This window comes from Coloeus monedula, assembly GCF_965178545.1.
Source record: "Coloeus monedula genome assembly, chromosome: 6".
In the NCBI taxonomy this organism is placed as follows: domain Eukaryota; kingdom Metazoa; phylum Chordata; class Aves; order Passeriformes; family Corvidae; genus Coloeus; species Coloeus monedula.
Window position 1 is genome coordinate 14,912,815 of NC_138786.1, and position 16,866 is coordinate 14,929,680.

The 16,866-nt window shown below is 39.2% G+C and overlaps 1 protein-coding gene across 1 annotated transcript in view; it reads left to right on the forward strand.

Annotated features, from left to right (window-relative positions):
* The first annotated feature begins 1,674 nt into the window (after positions 1-1,674).
* The window catches only part of OTOG (otogelin), a 92,500-nt gene continuing 77,308 nt past the window's right edge, over positions 1,675-16,866 (forward strand). The window contains exons 1-10 of the mRNA XM_082283514.1: positions 1,675-1,748; positions 9,022-9,114; positions 9,340-9,494; positions 9,892-10,010; positions 10,365-10,570; positions 12,119-12,249; positions 13,149-13,255; positions 14,172-14,281; positions 15,070-15,195; positions 16,346-16,454. Of these exons, the coding sequence (XP_082139640.1) occupies positions 1,697-1,748; positions 9,022-9,114; positions 9,340-9,494; positions 9,892-10,010; positions 10,365-10,570; positions 12,119-12,249; positions 13,149-13,255; positions 14,172-14,281; positions 15,070-15,195; positions 16,346-16,454 (1,208 nt within the window). The 5' untranslated portion in view covers positions 1,675-1,696. The remainder of the gene's footprint in view (positions 1,749-9,021; positions 9,115-9,339; positions 9,495-9,891; positions 10,011-10,364; positions 10,571-12,118; positions 12,250-13,148; positions 13,256-14,171; positions 14,282-15,069; positions 15,196-16,345; positions 16,455-16,866) is intronic.

The following is a 16,866-nucleotide window of genomic DNA, read 5'->3' on the forward strand; positions in this document are numbered from 1 at the left end:
CGGGGGGCGGGTGCGGATAAACCCCCCGGCCGCCCCGCCCGGGAGGGTGGGCTGAGCTCGGGGCAGAGGTAGAGGCTGGAGCTCCGCGGGAAGTCGCTGCCGCCCGCATGGAGACCCGGCTCCTCCTCGGGGCGCTGCTGTGCGCCTGGCTACCCTCGGGTGAGTATCCCGCCGGGCAGGGAGCGGCGTGGGAGGGCGGGCAGGGCAGTCCTGGCCATCGCTAACCTGCCGCCGTTGCCTTGCAGCCCTGTCTCCGTGGGGCGCCCGGGCGCAGCTCCCCGCCGAAGGGGACCCCCCGCTCCCCAGGTGAGAGCCGGCCGGGCACAGCGGGACCCTTTCCGGGCTGGGCGGGTGGGTGCGCTGCCCGGGCCGAGCCAACCCTGCTCTTTTCTCCCCCCTCAGCCGAGGCGGCACCGCGGGACCCCGGAGCAGGGGCGGCCTCGCCGCGGCGGTGCAGGTGAGGGCGGGGGCTGGGCAGAGCGGATGGCGGGCGGGTACCGCGGGGCCGGGCGCTGCCACTCCTCCCTTGGGGGATCAGGCCACCGGGATGTGCGGCTTCCCTCCGGGGGGGCCCCGGGAAGAGAGCATCCACCGCATTGCATCCAGGGCTCGTGGGGCTGACGAGCTCAAGGTGGTGCCGGGCTTCCCAGCGCCGCCGCCGGGAGAGACCCCTGTGAGGGGGCTGGCTGTGCAGGACAGAGGGATGGGTGTTCTGGTTGTCATCAGGATCATGTGCTTCTTGTATCTTGCTTCAGTATATCTGTACATTGCTGTGACACCATCAGTAATTTTGGTGGCTGTTCTCCTCTTGGGGGTTCTTCAGGACTTGCCCTCGAATGTGTGTTTTATGCCAGCCACGAGGAGTGTCAGTCCTCAAAGTTTAGTGTTTAAGCAGCGAGAGAAGATTGCATGACTGTATCTAGAGTTTTAGCTTGTTCCAGAAGTTACGTGTTGTACGAAGCATCCTTGCTCGAGGCAAAGCTGAGGTCTAGTCTGGCTCATCTAGTAATAATTGCTTTGTGGAAGCCTTTTTGCCTCTCAGTAGAGGTAAAGGAGCTGGCAGTATTGGGTATCTACATCACTGCGCTCAGGTTTTTGGATGTGGTTTATCTTGGCAACTCGACTGTGTCACTCATGGCATGTTGCTGAAATGTAATTAGGGTGTGTGGTTCCCACTCCCTTGTTTGAGGGTGGGAAAAGGGAGGATTGCTTTGTAGTCCTTGTTTGTGGCTCCTCAGAGGGAGTCACCTTTCTTTCTGCTTTCTCCCTGCTCTTTCTGGGAAGCGCTCAGCAAAGAAAAAATTTCACATAACTGCAAACAAGTAACCAGCTCAACCACCAATAATAGCAAATACTTTTGGATTTAGGTTCTCTCACAAAGAATTCAAGATCTAGTAACACATTTTTTGTTTCTTTCTGGACTAGCCTACTGAACAGAAATCTTCAGTAGGAAATACGTTTAGGAGGAAGGAAAAAGAAAACATACTGGAGTCTTGAATAGAGTGTACTTTTTACTTTATGGTGGAGTTTTTTGGGAATTTTATAGTAAGCCAATATGAAGCAATGGTCTTACTAAAAGTAGTAAATTTACTGACAGACTGAAGAGGCTTTTAGGTGTCTTGTTTGTAGCTGCTGATTTCTTTGTTCTTTCTGAAAGGAGTCTGGAATGGCAGTTTATAGCACTTCACCTACGACAATGTCCTTGTCTCAGAACAGGAGAATTCACAGTATGAAATGTGGACCATCCAGTAAGTTATTTATGTTTCTACATAAAGTGACTTCATCTGTCCCTTATTTTCTGTGTTGTTCAATCATTCTTAGGAAGAAAAAAATCCTAAAATGGCTAATACAGGCCTTAATGATAAGGAGGCTCTACCCTGTTTGGTCTCAAAAGTCCCCAAGAGAGTGGAAATTTGTCATGGAGTTTCACCTAACTTTAAGTTTACACCTGGTTGTGTTTTGATTACTTGAAAGACTGTTCCTAACTGCAGGTTTTGTAATAAAGAACTTTCAGAAGGAAAATCTGCTCTTGTAGTGTGATACACATAACAATGTGGATTGCTGTCTAGATGATACTAAATTGTGTCCAGTACCTCTTCTGTGCTTGGAGATTTTTTGTTTGTTTGTTTTTGCTGAGGTAACCTACAGGTGTTTTCTGTGTGATGATCTATGGGTTAGCAGGACAAGGTCCTTTTGGCCACTAGCTTGTAGCAGTGGGCATTTGCTTGAAGAATGGGCATCTTTGTTTTTTTATTTTGTCTTATTTTCAGAAGTGAAGTGGATGGGCTTAAGTATCTTTGGTGAAGGGTAAAGATCCTCTGTGTTAGCTCTGCAGAAGGGTCTGGGTCATGCTTGTCTTGTAGAAAGGAGAAGAATGAAGCAAAATAATTCAGAGTAATTTTAGTTAGTGATGCAAACCCTCTTAGTTTCTCTTCAGTCAGCCTGACCACATTGGATGTGGGACCTACATAATGGTGAATAGTCTGGATGTGCATCCCATAGCTTTATGGCACAAAAGGCAAGACTAATGTGTGGAATGGACTCTTATCAATTGTGATTAGGGTTGTGTCATCTCCAAAAGCTTTTAAAGCCTTCAGTGCACACTGTTTTCAGAAGCTTTTGAGGAGCGTGTAGCTGAATGTGGAGGAAGGATACCAGAGTTTAGAGAAGCATAATACTGCTCCAAGAAAAACTATTACCTATGAATCTCTCTCCAGAATATGAAAAAGTTGTAGATATATTGTGTATGATAAAATTGATTTAGAAACCTAGCAGTCTGTACTAGTAAAAATTCCTCTGTTTTTGAGGGTTGCACCATCTTATTGACTAAGAAGTTGTTATGCTCTTCTTTTTATACAAAATGAAGCTGCTTACAAAGAGAAGATATGCAGATCATGCTGAGAAATTTGTTGTCATAATAATAGTTTGTTTCACTGGGTTTAGTTTTTGCCTAGTGAAAATTTCTTTAATGGAGCTACAAGATTTGATTTTTTGCTTCAGGTCTGGAAAAAAGATGTGTTATTGTTCAAGTGTGCAGTAAAAACCATGGACATAAACTCATTGCAAGACTTCTATTAAAAAGCTTTTGTCAAGGGTTTATGTGCAAGTTTATAGTTTCTTAAATACGCCTAATATTTAAGAAATGGCAGAACAAATTTAGAACGAGGGAGAACAAAATGATGGTAAATGTCTTATGCTAACTCATCACATGGCTAAGCTTCTAAAGGAGGGTGCAGTTATGATGGCAAGAATTAGGTTTTATTGCTCTCTGTAGATGTGATAGTACAAACTTTTTTGTTTTCTTTCTAATTTGTATTTCTACGAGGCAAAGATATTCCATATGGATTTTCCATTTCTGATGTACTTGTTTTGGAAAGACAGTGTTGTTGAAGACATGCCTTAAAAATAATTAATGATTACCTGTCCTTGAAGGCAAATAAAATCAGTACTATTAAACTTTTTTAAACAGTGGAAGTTTCCTTTTTAAATCACAGTAAATTAGTGTGTGGCAAATGGAGTCTGTTTTTGTCTGTGTGTGTGAAAGACACATTAAAAAAACAAAAGAATAATCTGATCTGTTTTGTACAATGCTCTAAATAATTAGAAAAATAGTTTTCATTTTGGTCTCTGCAATTTAAAGAGAGATGCAAGCTGCTATAACTCTGCCCATGGAGTGGGATTTGCAAACATCTGGGGATGTATGAAGTAATAAAACTTTTTTGTTTAAAAAACCTGAGCAAATAGAAACCCAAATAAAAACAGCAAGGTGGGCTGTCAGCTGCTTTCTCTACTTTAGCAATGCCTCTAAGAAAATTATTCTTTGAAGTACTTATAAGTTCACTATAATCAGTTTTATATTTCATCCTACTACAGTCAATTCTTGCTGCAATACCATTTTTTCTTGTATTCTGTTACTCTATAAAGATAAATCAACATGTTTTATGTGGAATGAATGCATGACTTGTGCAAGAGATCTCTTTACCTTTGTGTTGTGTTAGTCAATAGAAAGCATGTCAGAAAGTGAAATGTCTGAAGTCATGTCTTACCTGTCACTGGAACAAAAAAGTTGGTATAGCACAAGCAAATGCCAAGAGATAAGTTCTGTGTTAGTTTCTTGTTGCTACGGAACTTGGGATTTGAAATGTTTATCAGAAAAATTGGCGAAGTTGACAGGTAGTTTACATAGCTGTTAAACTTTCTTCTCACAAATACTTTTCAGGCATAATTAAAAAACAACAAACAAATGTAAAAAAACCCCAAACAGAAAACTCCTGAGCTAAAGCATTAAGAGCCTGGGACAGGCAAACCAAATTATTTCTGGAGGTATTCAGGCTGCGGCTGAGAATTTCTAACATTCTAAACGCTACAAATTCTCTTGTGTTGAAATGCTGTAGCAGGCACGAGACACTGTTACCACAGAAGATGCTTGTCCCTTGCAATGTGTGCTTGAGAACTGATTTCAGGAGGTGTACCAGAGCAGAAAATATGTGGCTAACTGGAAGGCTCTTGGAACTGAAGGGCTAAAATTACATCCTACTCACTCACCTCAGAATCCCAAAGAGGTAAATTTGACATGCTAGAGCAATGAGGTACTTAGCCTTGGGCTGTATTGCATCCTGCTGAAGCCTGTATGCTGGGGAAAACCTGCAGGCAGGGGCTTTCAAGGACTGTGAAGCTGAAGGGTAAAAAATAATGCAAGAAATACTGGTTGTATTAATTCTCCCCTAGTTGAAGGAATACTGAAAGCTTGCACCTAGTGAAATGTGCAGTGGAAATTATGCAGAGTTACAAAATACAGAATTTCAAGGTTGTTGACTGCAAAAATTTAAATATTACATTTTAAGCATAACTTCTGCTTTTTTATGTGTGTCTCTAGATCTAATTGAAGTTTCTTGCAAATTCTTATCCTGATCTGCTTTGCTTTTTCACCTTTCCATTCAAGAATAAAATTTGTTGATTTTTAAATAATTCGTAATTTTAATACTTTGATTACCTTCAGACTCTTCAAGTGAACTACTCTTCAACTCTTGCATAGAACTTTTAAAATGTGTGATTTTTAAAGGATTCTGAAAAAAATATGATTCCTGTCTATTTCTGTAAACGACTCCAAGTCTCTAAAACTGTTTGGGTAAAAGTTGATATCTAGGCAGAATCATAAGAACTGAGGGCATGGGCTGGACCTTGTATCTGTCTTGCTTAAGCAAAAATTTATCACTTCAGATCTCTTAATTAATCTTTCGTTCTTAAACTTTTCTGTCCAAGTGAATCTAGTAATGAATGTCCTGAAAAGAAACCTGTGTCTACTATTTTGCATTAAGCAATTTTTGTTCATGCTGTGTTTTAAACAGTAGAAAAAATAGTAGCGCAAGGAAGTACTAAATGTTTTACTGAAAAATACTCATAGGAAGGTACACATCAGGCGCAAATACTCAAGAATTAATAGTGTACTGGTGATAATGGTGTGTTACCTTGAGGTCAAACCTGGGCTTGAGCATCTGTATTCATGTGATAGTTAAAGCAAAAATCAGGAATTTCAAAGTTGATGTGCATGGTAATCTGCACAGTCAGAAGTGCTCTTGAATGAAAGTGAAAAAACTTTAGTTTATATATCTCTTTGATGTAGTATCTTAACTTTTGTGTGGAATACATAGAGAAGATTTCTTTGCAGTTACCTCCTTGTGCTCCAAGAGGAGAGCACTTCTGTAGTGCTCTCAGTGTATCTCACTTCATGCTGAAGGGCTCCACACTATATAAATTACTTGTTTTATTCCTAATGAGCATGTCAGATCAGGAGACCAAGTCATGGATGAGCAAGCCAGGACATAGCATTCAATTAGAACTGAAATAAGTTCAAGAGATCTTAAGTATTCATTGGAGAAGAAGTAATGTAAGAAAGCAGATAAAGCTAAATGTGCACAATATCAGAGATGCAAACCCACTAAATACATTGCATCAATAATAGTATTTCAAAACAAATATGTATTTTGATGAAGATGCAAGATGCCTTTGAACAGCTGTGGTGATGCTACTAAGGAATGTCTCTGTGTGAAGGTTGGACACTGCTCTGCAGAATCCCTTGTGGGGATGTGCAGATGGGCTGGATTACAGTCACACTTTTTCAATAATGGGCTCAAGGCTCTGCTACTGCTCAGAGAAGAATTTAAAAGGGGGATGAACTGAAAAGGGGGTCTATGTGCTCAAGGGACTAAAACAGCCCTATCCATGGGGCTGCAGCCTGTTCAGTAATTACCAGGGGGTTAGAGTATTTAAGCTGAGAACAGCAGAGAAGAATTCAGACCTGTGCTGCAAGATGCCAAGTCTTCACCTTATTTGATAAAGAAGGAATTTGAGGCTAGTTGCTTCATCCCAGCAGTGGTCATGCTATCAGGGTGATTTGCAAGTTCTGGTGGCAACAATGATTGGAAATCCCATTATTACTTACGTGAGTCAAATCATGCCGTTTAGGCTTCCCATTTTCTGCTAGAAAAGTCTCACCAGTTTTCAGTTTCAGATTCCAACCCAGTGCACTCAACTGGTGTAATGTCAAAGGGGAAAGAGGAGCTGAGGACTTTTTGATAGGTGTCACTTTCAGGTAAATGAAGGACAAAATATTCTTCTGTAACTTTCCTAATGTTAGCTTTTACTTAATCTTCATGTATTTTCCCTTTCTGCAAGTATTAAAATTTCTCGCATTTCAAGGGGAGATATAAACTCTTGATGTGGTCATCTGTGTTATCTTACTTGGAGAGGTCATATTCCTTTAATGACAAAGATTAGAATGACCCCCTTGTTACAGGATATTTTTTCAGAATTCTTTAGGAGGTATTTCTGTGTTAATGGAGCAGAATTGCATGATTAAAGGAGGTCACATTTACAGTAGTAGGAGTGCTAAATGTGATCTGAATCAATGCTGCTTTCCTCATTACCTTCTTAAGGATAACTAATGTTTGCACACACAGCTGTTCTATGCAGTGTAAGGAAAGACAGTTTACAGTGGTGTAAAAAGGGATATAAAATACAACAACTAAGATTGTCATACTTGCTTAGAATCATAACACAAGGAAGAGGTCTTCATAAAGAAGAAAATGCTCATGATTGAGTCATTTGGTTTTTGATTCAGATTTGACTAACACCCTTTCTCTCTAAAAGAGAGCCAGGGAGATCCTTCCCAGTGACAGCAAGGGTCCCCAGGTCAGCTGACTGTTTGCACAATCTGAACAAACATGGCTTGAAGCAGGTTACCTGAGCCGTGCTTAGAATGGAATCATTCAACCCAAAACATCAAAAGGGGGCTAACTTCCTCTACAGCTCAGAGGAACATGACTTGCAGCCTAATAGCATGTTATTGTAACTGGGCAGGCAACAGGGCATAATCTTAGAGAAGCAAAGAACAGAGACCAGGGCTCTGGTTACACAGGTCTCACAACACTCAAGATGAAAGAGATCAATGTCTGCCTCTCTTGACAAGAGGAACAGGCTTTTGCATTATTGTCAAGATTGGTCACTGTGAGCATGTAAATGAGATGGCTCAGTCACTGTAAGTAGGGACCTTTCAGCATGCTGCTTGCATTATTTTTATTGACCTCACACTGGCCAGGCAGGGAAAAGAGCTGGATAGTTGGGCTAGCAGGCAAAGAAGCATTGCCTTTTACTTTGTCTACCTGCCTTGTTCTTTTGAACATGGCTTTTATTTTTTTGTTTGTTGGTGGGTAAGAGAGTGCTTGTTGAAACCAAGGGAATCAAAATCAATTGTTTTTGATATTTTGAAAGTCTTTAAATAATTAGTTAGTATTTATAATGGGATTGCAAATGGAAATGGTAATGGCTTGAAGTTGAAAGGGAGTAAGTTTAGATAAGATATTAATAAGAAATTATTTGCTATAAAGGTGGTGAGACACTAGACTAGTTGCTAAGAGAAGGAGAGGATGCACCATCCTTGGGAGTGTTCAAGGCCAGGAGGGATGGGGCATTGAGAGACCTGGTCTCATGGGATTGGTTGCTTTTTTAAGCTATCAAAGAATTAGAGATGATCTTTAAGGTCCCTTCCAACCCAAATCATTCTATGACTATTTTTCAAGAATGATGTATTTTTAAAGATAAAGAAAAGACCAGTTTCTTCTGAGTAGCTTGTCTGCTTTCTGCAACTAAAGCAATCTCAGTGTGTATTCTAAAGTACAAAAACTACTATGATGGCATACTAGTAAATTATTAAAATTAAAATAATTTCCTAAACAGACTTTATAGGAGCAAATATTAGAAAAATAAGTAAATGGATCACAATTGTTAAAAAAAGATTTAATCACAAAGTTTAAATTTATTAACAGCAAACTTTGTTTCTGCTTGTGTGTCTTTTTCTTTAGACTGTGAAAACTTTTGTTGTATTTTGATATGGATCTTCCCAGGGAAAATAGGAATTAAAAAAACCCATCACCTCCCTCCCCCAAACCCGAAACTGTCAATTGCAGGGATCTGTGTCTTTATGCAAAATGTTCGTGGTTGGTGTACTTGGAAACTGTAAGATGGAAGGAGGGCAACAGGTAAAGAGACACATCTGGGTTTGGAACATCTGTATTTCTAAGGCAGTCTTCTCTCATCCTGGCAGAGCTTACCAACAGGGTAAACTTCCAGGTTACTCATGGAAGGATACAGGCACTGGGCTTCTTCGTGGCGCAGTACTTGTTCACTTCCTCTATTCATTACTTAGAGGACTGAAAACATGTCAGACTAACAGATGTCCCAGACATTTTGATTTTGCTTCTCTAAATGTGCAGTAGATTTATTAATCTGGCTGTATAACTTGAGTTGAAGCTATCACAGTGGGTTTCCTTTTTGTTGGGCTGGTTGAATTCTCAGGGGCACTAATGCTAAGTTAGCAACTCCTAGCATTCTCAGAGTTACATTCCATGAAAGAACTTGGTCTTAGGAAAGAAAACTATCATAATTATTATTTTATAATAATAATTTTTTACATTATTATTTTATAATAATTATTTTTTACATGCCTTGATTTTTTCCACTCAGATTCAATTACATGTTTTAATGGAGGTGAGTGTGTCTACAGAGAGCTGTGCAACTGCAGTCGATTTAATGCGACGGGACCGAGATGCCAGACAGGTGTGTAAAGAGAGAACTCTGACTGGGTTTCTGGGATTGCACTCGTGCTCCCACTGCTGCAATGACTACTCTCTGCCTAAAGGTTGCCTTCATGCTGTAGCATTTTCTCCATCCTTTCTTTTATGTCATTATATTTCACAGCATGTTGGCATGCACTGCCCCATCTCAACTCCTGTTTGTATTAAAAAACCAGTGCTATGTCTCAAGTGACTCTCCTTTTGTTAGTGTATAATACAGGTGCTGAAAGAGATCATATATGCAGGACATGGGGCCAATACAATTTTGAAACTTTTGATGGACTCTATTATTACTTTTCTGGGAAATCCACATATGCCCTTGTGAGACACACTGAGTTAGATGAACAGAGCTTTTCCATACAGGTAGGGAATGGTACTTCTACATTCCTTTGAACTGTTTGAGCATGCTAATAATGTATTCATTTTAAGAGATTAAAAATAACTTGAGATGATAACAGAGGGTTGTATAATGTAATCTGTATGTGATTTTAACATGATGTGGGCTACCAGTTATGATAGTGTAAAATGTAAACAGCTGGAATAAAGACTGTGTGTCCTTCCAAAGACTGCTTTGTTCACTCAAAGCTGTGAAAAGACCACTCCATGACCATGGCTATGAAAACACCACTCAGTTTTTTCCACAAGAGGGGGACCAAACTTCTTGTTCCCATGCTGAATGCAGATTTGGTGGTATTAATTCTGTTACTGTGAATTACAAATAATTTGATTAAAACGTTGACTTTGTGATTTTATTTGGCAGGTGAATAATGATCCTGAATGCCATTCTTCTCCTTATTCCTGCAAAAGGTCCATTAGTTTATTCTTTTCTGGAGATGAACAGATAAAGATGAGCAGTGAAGTCACCTATAAAGGATTTGGGTAATTGCAGTCATGCTTCTAATGCTGTAGTTATACTGGAGTTAACAGAGATGTAAACTTACTCCTTGGTAGGCTGAAAAAGCACCCAGACCACAACTGCAACATTTACCCTCCATTTATTGAGTAGTGTCTGAGGAAGGTGATACCTAAATCAGTGATATATAGAATTAAGTATAATCATTGGCATTCATGATTTTTGCTGTTATTTGCAAATTCATGTGGTTTAGTGGAGTTGCTCAGTATTTCCATCAGGGATTTTCAGTTGTATGAGGAAGTCATTACATCAGCAAGTAATTTATTTTTAATGGTTACATTTTCTAATGTAATACTATTTTTGGTTCTGTGTCATTCCAGAGTACAATTACCTTATGTTATTGGAAACTTACACATCCAGAAGCTAGCTGGATACTTCCTAGTCAGGCACCAGTATGCCTTTACTCTGGCTTGGGATGGTACATCTGCAGTGTACATTAAAATGGCGCCAGAGTACCTGGGCAAAACCCACGGACTGTGTGGAAACAATAATGCTGTTCTGCAGGATGATCTGGAAACCAGTTATGGTGAGTATTTAAGGTACTTCCTGCTCTGTAATATGGTGGGTTTATTTTTCAGGTGAGCTAAATGTTACTTAGTATTTAGTTGTAATGCTGATTGAATTTAAGATGGGTGATTTTTGAAGTGGAAAATATGATACGGAAATACTTCTGCTAAGTGATATTTGGTGAAGAGAGCAAGTTTCAATATAGATGGGGCTGTAGGGAGGAAGATCTTAAAGCTGTCTTACTCAATTACCTACAGTGGTATTTGTGCTCCAGTTTCCTGGGACCTGAAAGGTAAAGTCTGTTTTTAAATGTTCACCGCCCTTTTAGAAATTTTCCAGCCTGTGCAAGCCTGAGGTATTGCTATTGGAAGTAAATCAATAATTAATAAATCAAATTAATGAAAACTGTCAAATCCTGTTTGATCTGGCATTTCATTTGTGTTAATGCTTTCAGAATTAACCAGTGATCCTTCACTGTCAACTTCAGACACTTCTGAAAGTCTTGGATTTCAGTAAATAGTGAGTGAAGATATCTGTGAAATGAGGAGAAAAAAAAAAAAAGCAGGGAAAAAATCGGGTCCCCTAAAAGTATCTCAAGTTAGGCTGTAAAAACTTCTGGAAATCATTGTTTTGGGCTGTTTAACTGTTGGCTCCTCCTCTTGAGGATATTTCTGTAGAGCACTATTTCAAAGCTCAGAGAGTGAGTGTGGTTTCCTCTGTTGTTTATGCCTTCCACGCAGTTCCAGAAAGCACCAGCCCTGCTCTGTTAGCAGTTATTACCCCCACTAATTCTTTGCTCAGTAAATCAAGTTGTTTATATTAATACCAAGATCAAGGGGTCATTTCCCCAGAGACTTTCCTCTCCCCTCTCACCTTTCTCAGTGTATCAGTCCCCTAAAGCTGCGTTTGTAGCACAAGTGAATTCACTGTGCACGAGCTTTATCCACTTAGCTTGGGGAGCAGTAGTAATAAAGATGTGGTAAGATATGCATGTGTGGGCAATCCAAGAAGTAATCAATGTCTCCACCTGTCCAAGGTGGATGATGATGATAATAATAATGATGGATTAGTAGGTTTAACCCTAGTATGGACATTGCTACTTAAATAAGAGTCACACCCATAATTTGGCTAATTCAAACAATCATTTTGTACCGTTGCAGTGACTCAGGAATGCCTCATATTTCTTGAGTTTTAGACTCCCCGTTGGGAATTGTCTGTAAAGTGACAGCATAGACCTATGTCTATACAATTTATTAAAGCTTTTGTTTCCTTTATTCCATTGATGGCTAAGGCAGGTGTAGTCCTTCTCCCTTAAAGCCCTTCCTTGCCTGAGTAAGGTGCTTTCTGCCATCCTAAAGCCCACCTCTGTAGTTCCTTTTAAAAGTATTTTTTGCTTCTTGAAAGGACCAGATTGATTTCAGCTTATTCACTTAGTAGTAAGAAGGGTTAGGTGTTCTCTTCTTGATGTGCTTTGATTATTGAAACGTTTCCCTGGGAAACCCATAGAAACACTGTTGTTCTGCCAAGTCACTGTGTGACTCTGTGTGTGTGTGTGTGTCTTGTCTAGGAAAACTGACAGATGATGTAACAGAATTCGTAGAGAGCTGGCAGGAAAATCCTCCACAAGGAACACCAGATTGGGATAAATCTCTTCTCAATGAACCGCCCTGCCTGACACAAAGCCATGAATCTCTGCAGGTTTGGATCAACATTGATCAATTTTGATCAACATTTGGGTTATTGATGTAGTTGGTGATTTTAATTGGAACAAGAGTTTTACTTAATTTGAATGTTCAGTGAATAATTTGACAACTTTTAAGCCATGAAGGAGACTGGAAATATTTGCATCTTTTTTGGGGAGAGGTTAATTAAAATACTTACTGTAGCAGATCTTCCCTTGTGCTCTAATCATTTCCCCTCCACCCTGCCACCCCTATTTTCTTCTGAATTTAATTCTTGACCTTTTCAAATGTTATACTGTCTGCATAACAGCCAATAGAAATGTTTGACTATGAAGCTGAATGAGTGACAAGTTGTAAAATATGGGATTCTTCTAGAACTAGTACACATTCCTTCCCTTTAGGAAGGATAGAAAGAAGCAGGGAAGCAAAACCAAAGCCAGAGCGCAGTTCATTTGCCAGTGCTTAAAAAGACAATTACTGTTGCTTTTTTCCATGACATTGAAGTAATTTTTCCTTTTAATTAGTATTTTCAGGATATAACCCTTAAATTAAAGTGCTTTGAAACTGAAGCTGATGCCAGCTATGGTTTATTTCTCTTGCCATTTACTGTGTAATTCAATTAAAATGAAGGCTTTTTTCAGGTCGTCTTGGCTTAGTTGCAAAATTAACTATGCTCTTTTTTGGGGAAGGGATATATTTTACTACCACTGATACGACCTTAGATAAAAGATTCAATGTTATGGAAACTTTGGCATGGAGAGCAAGATGTTGCTTAACACTGCTTCTGTTTGGTGAGAGGAAAGTGATTCCTAGACACAGACAGATGTCTGTTCTGATTTTCCACAGCATTCTATTTTATTCTGCTTATGTTTGTTTTTGAAAACCTCATTACAACAGCTGTCTCTTTTGTTTCAGAGGGCATATGCTCTGTGTAATATCCTGTTACATCCCCCATTTAAACAATGTCATGAGTATGTGAGTCCTCTTTCTTTTATGGCAAGCTGCACAAATGATCTCTGCATGTAAGTGAATGTTTTTGGCTAATTCCAAAGCTATTATAAAAAACCATGGTCCTTTTATCATAAGAATGAATTAAAAATGTTAAATGAACAGATTTGTGGCTTTCTCTGCATGTAAGTTTTTATCTATCATTGTGTTGTTATCTTGCTTTTCTCACTTGTTCTAGTTTTACTGCTGTGGAATGCTGTGGAGTTGTTCCTGTTTTCCTTGGTATAAGGATGGCCAAAGCCAGGCCCAGATATTTTCCTAATGTGTTAGTCTACGTCCCTTGGATATGTCATCTGTTTTGATTCTGAGTGTGAAACATCCTTAGGTGCTTTCTGCCATTCTGCAGCCTTTTTAACTATAACAAAAAGTCACAGTGAATGAGCCCGTTTGGTGTCTTCAAACTGTATGGTAATCCATTGAAAAGAGGAGTTTGATTACTATTTGAACTTATGCTACCATTTCATAACCTGCTATATTGCTGGTCCGAGTGGTTTTGACTAGTTAGACTAAATAAACTAAGGCAGGTCAGAAGATTAACTTCCATTTCTTGTACCCTGGTGGCTCACTGGTAGAAATTTTACACTTCCTTCTTCTGACTTCTCTGCAAGATGTTTTTCCTTCTGTAAAAATCAAGACCTTTATTGAAGTGTCCTTATACAGCTGTATCTCTGGCTTTTGTGGATTTATTCAGGAAAATAGTGTCAGGTCTCACATGTATTGATACTTACATTGATGATCTTTCTTCAAGTGTGGCAGAAAGTTTTTTATCCTTTTAAGACTTTTAACTTAGTCCAACAGCACAATACTTTAGAACATTGTTGAAGTAGATTCAAACAGCATGGTTGGATGCAATGCAGGAGCATTAATGAGGTTATGAGTGTATGTTTGAATGGAGATACACAATAATGTCTCATGTTTTATTTGTGTAAGGTCAGCAGCTGATGATGCAACTTGGTGTCGAGCACTCACTGAGTATGCCAGAGCATGTGCCCAGGCAGGAAAGCCACTTCATGGATGGCGTGTGCACTTCCAGCAGTGTGGTAATGCCCATGCTCTTGTACTTGGAAATGCTGCTTGGTCATTGTGTTTTGAGAAGGGTGTCCTTCATAGTTTTACTTCTTTGCCGTTCTCCAGTTTTGGATTCATCCTTAATGAAGCTCTTAAGTGAGTCAAACTCACTTCAAGGCTACACAAATGCAATGGGTTTCCTCTTTAATATGTGTGATTTGTACCGTATTTCTTTTAAGCACTAAGCTTATTACAATGTTGTTCTTTAAGGTAATTAAACCTTTTTATTTATGTGGAGCTGCTCTTTCAAATATTGTCAAAGTCTTCATGGCTTTGTGATACAGAAAATGTGTATCGTGAGTGTTAAAAATAAACTTAAATTGCAGTTGCATAAGACTTCATCTTACAAGTCACATAAAGCAGGTTTGAAAGAGGTTACCTAATTTGTTTGCCTGCCTGGAACACAGGACCAAAACTGCTTTGTCATCCATGACAGGAGATTTCCCTTGTGGTTCCAAAAAATCTGTTAATGGGTGTTCTGACCACTTCTGGTGATGGTCTGAGCATCTAAATAGCTCTGCTGTGAGAAAGTGTAATTTAAGATTATTCCTTCTTAATGCACCTTAAATGGAGCGAGTGGGAATATATAAATATGTATGAGTTCTCTGTGTGTTAGGAAAGCCATTGTTTTAGACAAAGTTTATGTAGAGAACAGATACTCAACTGACTAGCCAGAAAAGAAATACCTGAAAGAAACATGGGCAATCCATTTAAGCCCTTTAGCAGTAGCTCTACTTCTCTGCCTGTTTCTGTATTTCAGCCATTACCTGTGCTGAGCCCTTGACCTACAGTGAATGCATCAACTGCTGCCCTGTTTCCTGTCACCAACAATCACAGTGCATTGGCAGTGAGCTTCACTGCATTGATGGGTGCTACTGCCCAGATGGTGAGTTTTGCTCCTCAAAACTGTATTTGATTCCGTAAAACTTCCAGATTCCTCCCCAAGTTACACCCTATATGACCCGACTAGAATAAAGCATTCCCAGGAGCTCTTTTATAAACTGAGTGCCAACAGAGAGGGGATAACTGACCTTGTTTTCCTAACTGACAAGAGCCTTTTCCTCCCTGTAAAATGTAGGAATGGCTTTCAGCACAGATCCACATTCTAGCTGTAGAGCTGCACAATTTCAGTGAAAGAATGGGGTTTGCTCTGTTGTTACAGGGCAGCCACCCTCCTGATTTTGGTGGTTGCTGAATGGTTTTTGTTGGTAGGGGGGGGATTGTTTTGGTTGCTTGGGTTTATTTTGTTTGGGTTTTTTTCCTGGTTAGAGTGCTTAGGAAAGCTCAAAACCATGACCTAAATAAAACTCATTCCTGTGGCCAGAAACAGGTTTTGGATACGGAGGCTTAGACTGTTGTTTCGTTCTGGCAAGTGAGGTATTCCGTAGTGTGGCCTGTAGCAAAACTTTGCCCTCATCACCAAAATAGCTGTTAATATCCAATACCTAATAATTAGCTTCTGTTGGCTACATAATTCTGTCTAAAAGGGGACAGAGAAAGTTGTGCCATGGATCTTCAAATCCAGCCTCTTATATGTATATGTCATAAATTATGCTTTTTATTGTTTGGTAAAGCCTTTTTTGCTTCTGGTTCTCTGATAAGAAAATAATTATAATAATAATTGCAGTAATAATGAAAAAAGGCAAAAAAAAAATTCAGTAAAATAAGGACCACAGAGGCAAAGATTTGTAAATGTGTTAAAAAATAAGCCAAAGGTACTCAAAGCAGCACAGCTTGTATATTTGGGTTTGTTATTTTGTGTATGCATGGATTCCTCTCCCTCTCACCTGGTATTAAATATTTGTTATTTGCACTATGTTTAGTGTATCTCGAGAAGTTTAGTCACTTGATCCCTGTAATATAGTTTATTTAATATAATTCAAATGCCCCTTTTTTTTTGTGAAAATGAGTAACAAATAGTCTAGAGTTTTATTATCATACATGACCATGGTGTTGCTCTTGAATATAATTGTTAGTGCTCTGTCAGCCATTGGCATAGATATTTCACTTTTTCCTTGTTATTTTATTCCTTCTAGGTTTAATTTATGAAAATGAATTATGTGTCAAGCCTATGGATTGTCCTTGTGACTACCATGGAAGTTTCTTTGAAATAGGTTCAGTGGTTTATGAAGAATGTAATAACTGGTTAGTAATTTTTCTTTTTGCATTGTGAACCAAATCCCTTAACGATCGTAGGCCTTCCTGAAGGCCCATTTCAGTTAGAAATGGGATAAACTTGATATGTACTCACGTTTCTCCATACAAAAATTGTTGTTCTATGGATGTTTTGCAATTAAGGAAAAGATAAACTATTGAGGCATTAATGTGGAAGAAGAGAAAGTAATAAATATTGCAGAGAATACTATTAATATTTAGTGCTGGTTTTCGGTTTGAACTCTCCCTTAAAAATAAAAATAATTTAGAATTCAAAATCTTAACAGGAGAACTACTTTGGCTTTGTCTCCTGTTTTTATTGTCTCACTTGGACATAAAGACCCTAATGTAATTGTGACATTAAGCTGCTGTTTTGGAATTTCTTAAGTTAATTTTATAAATT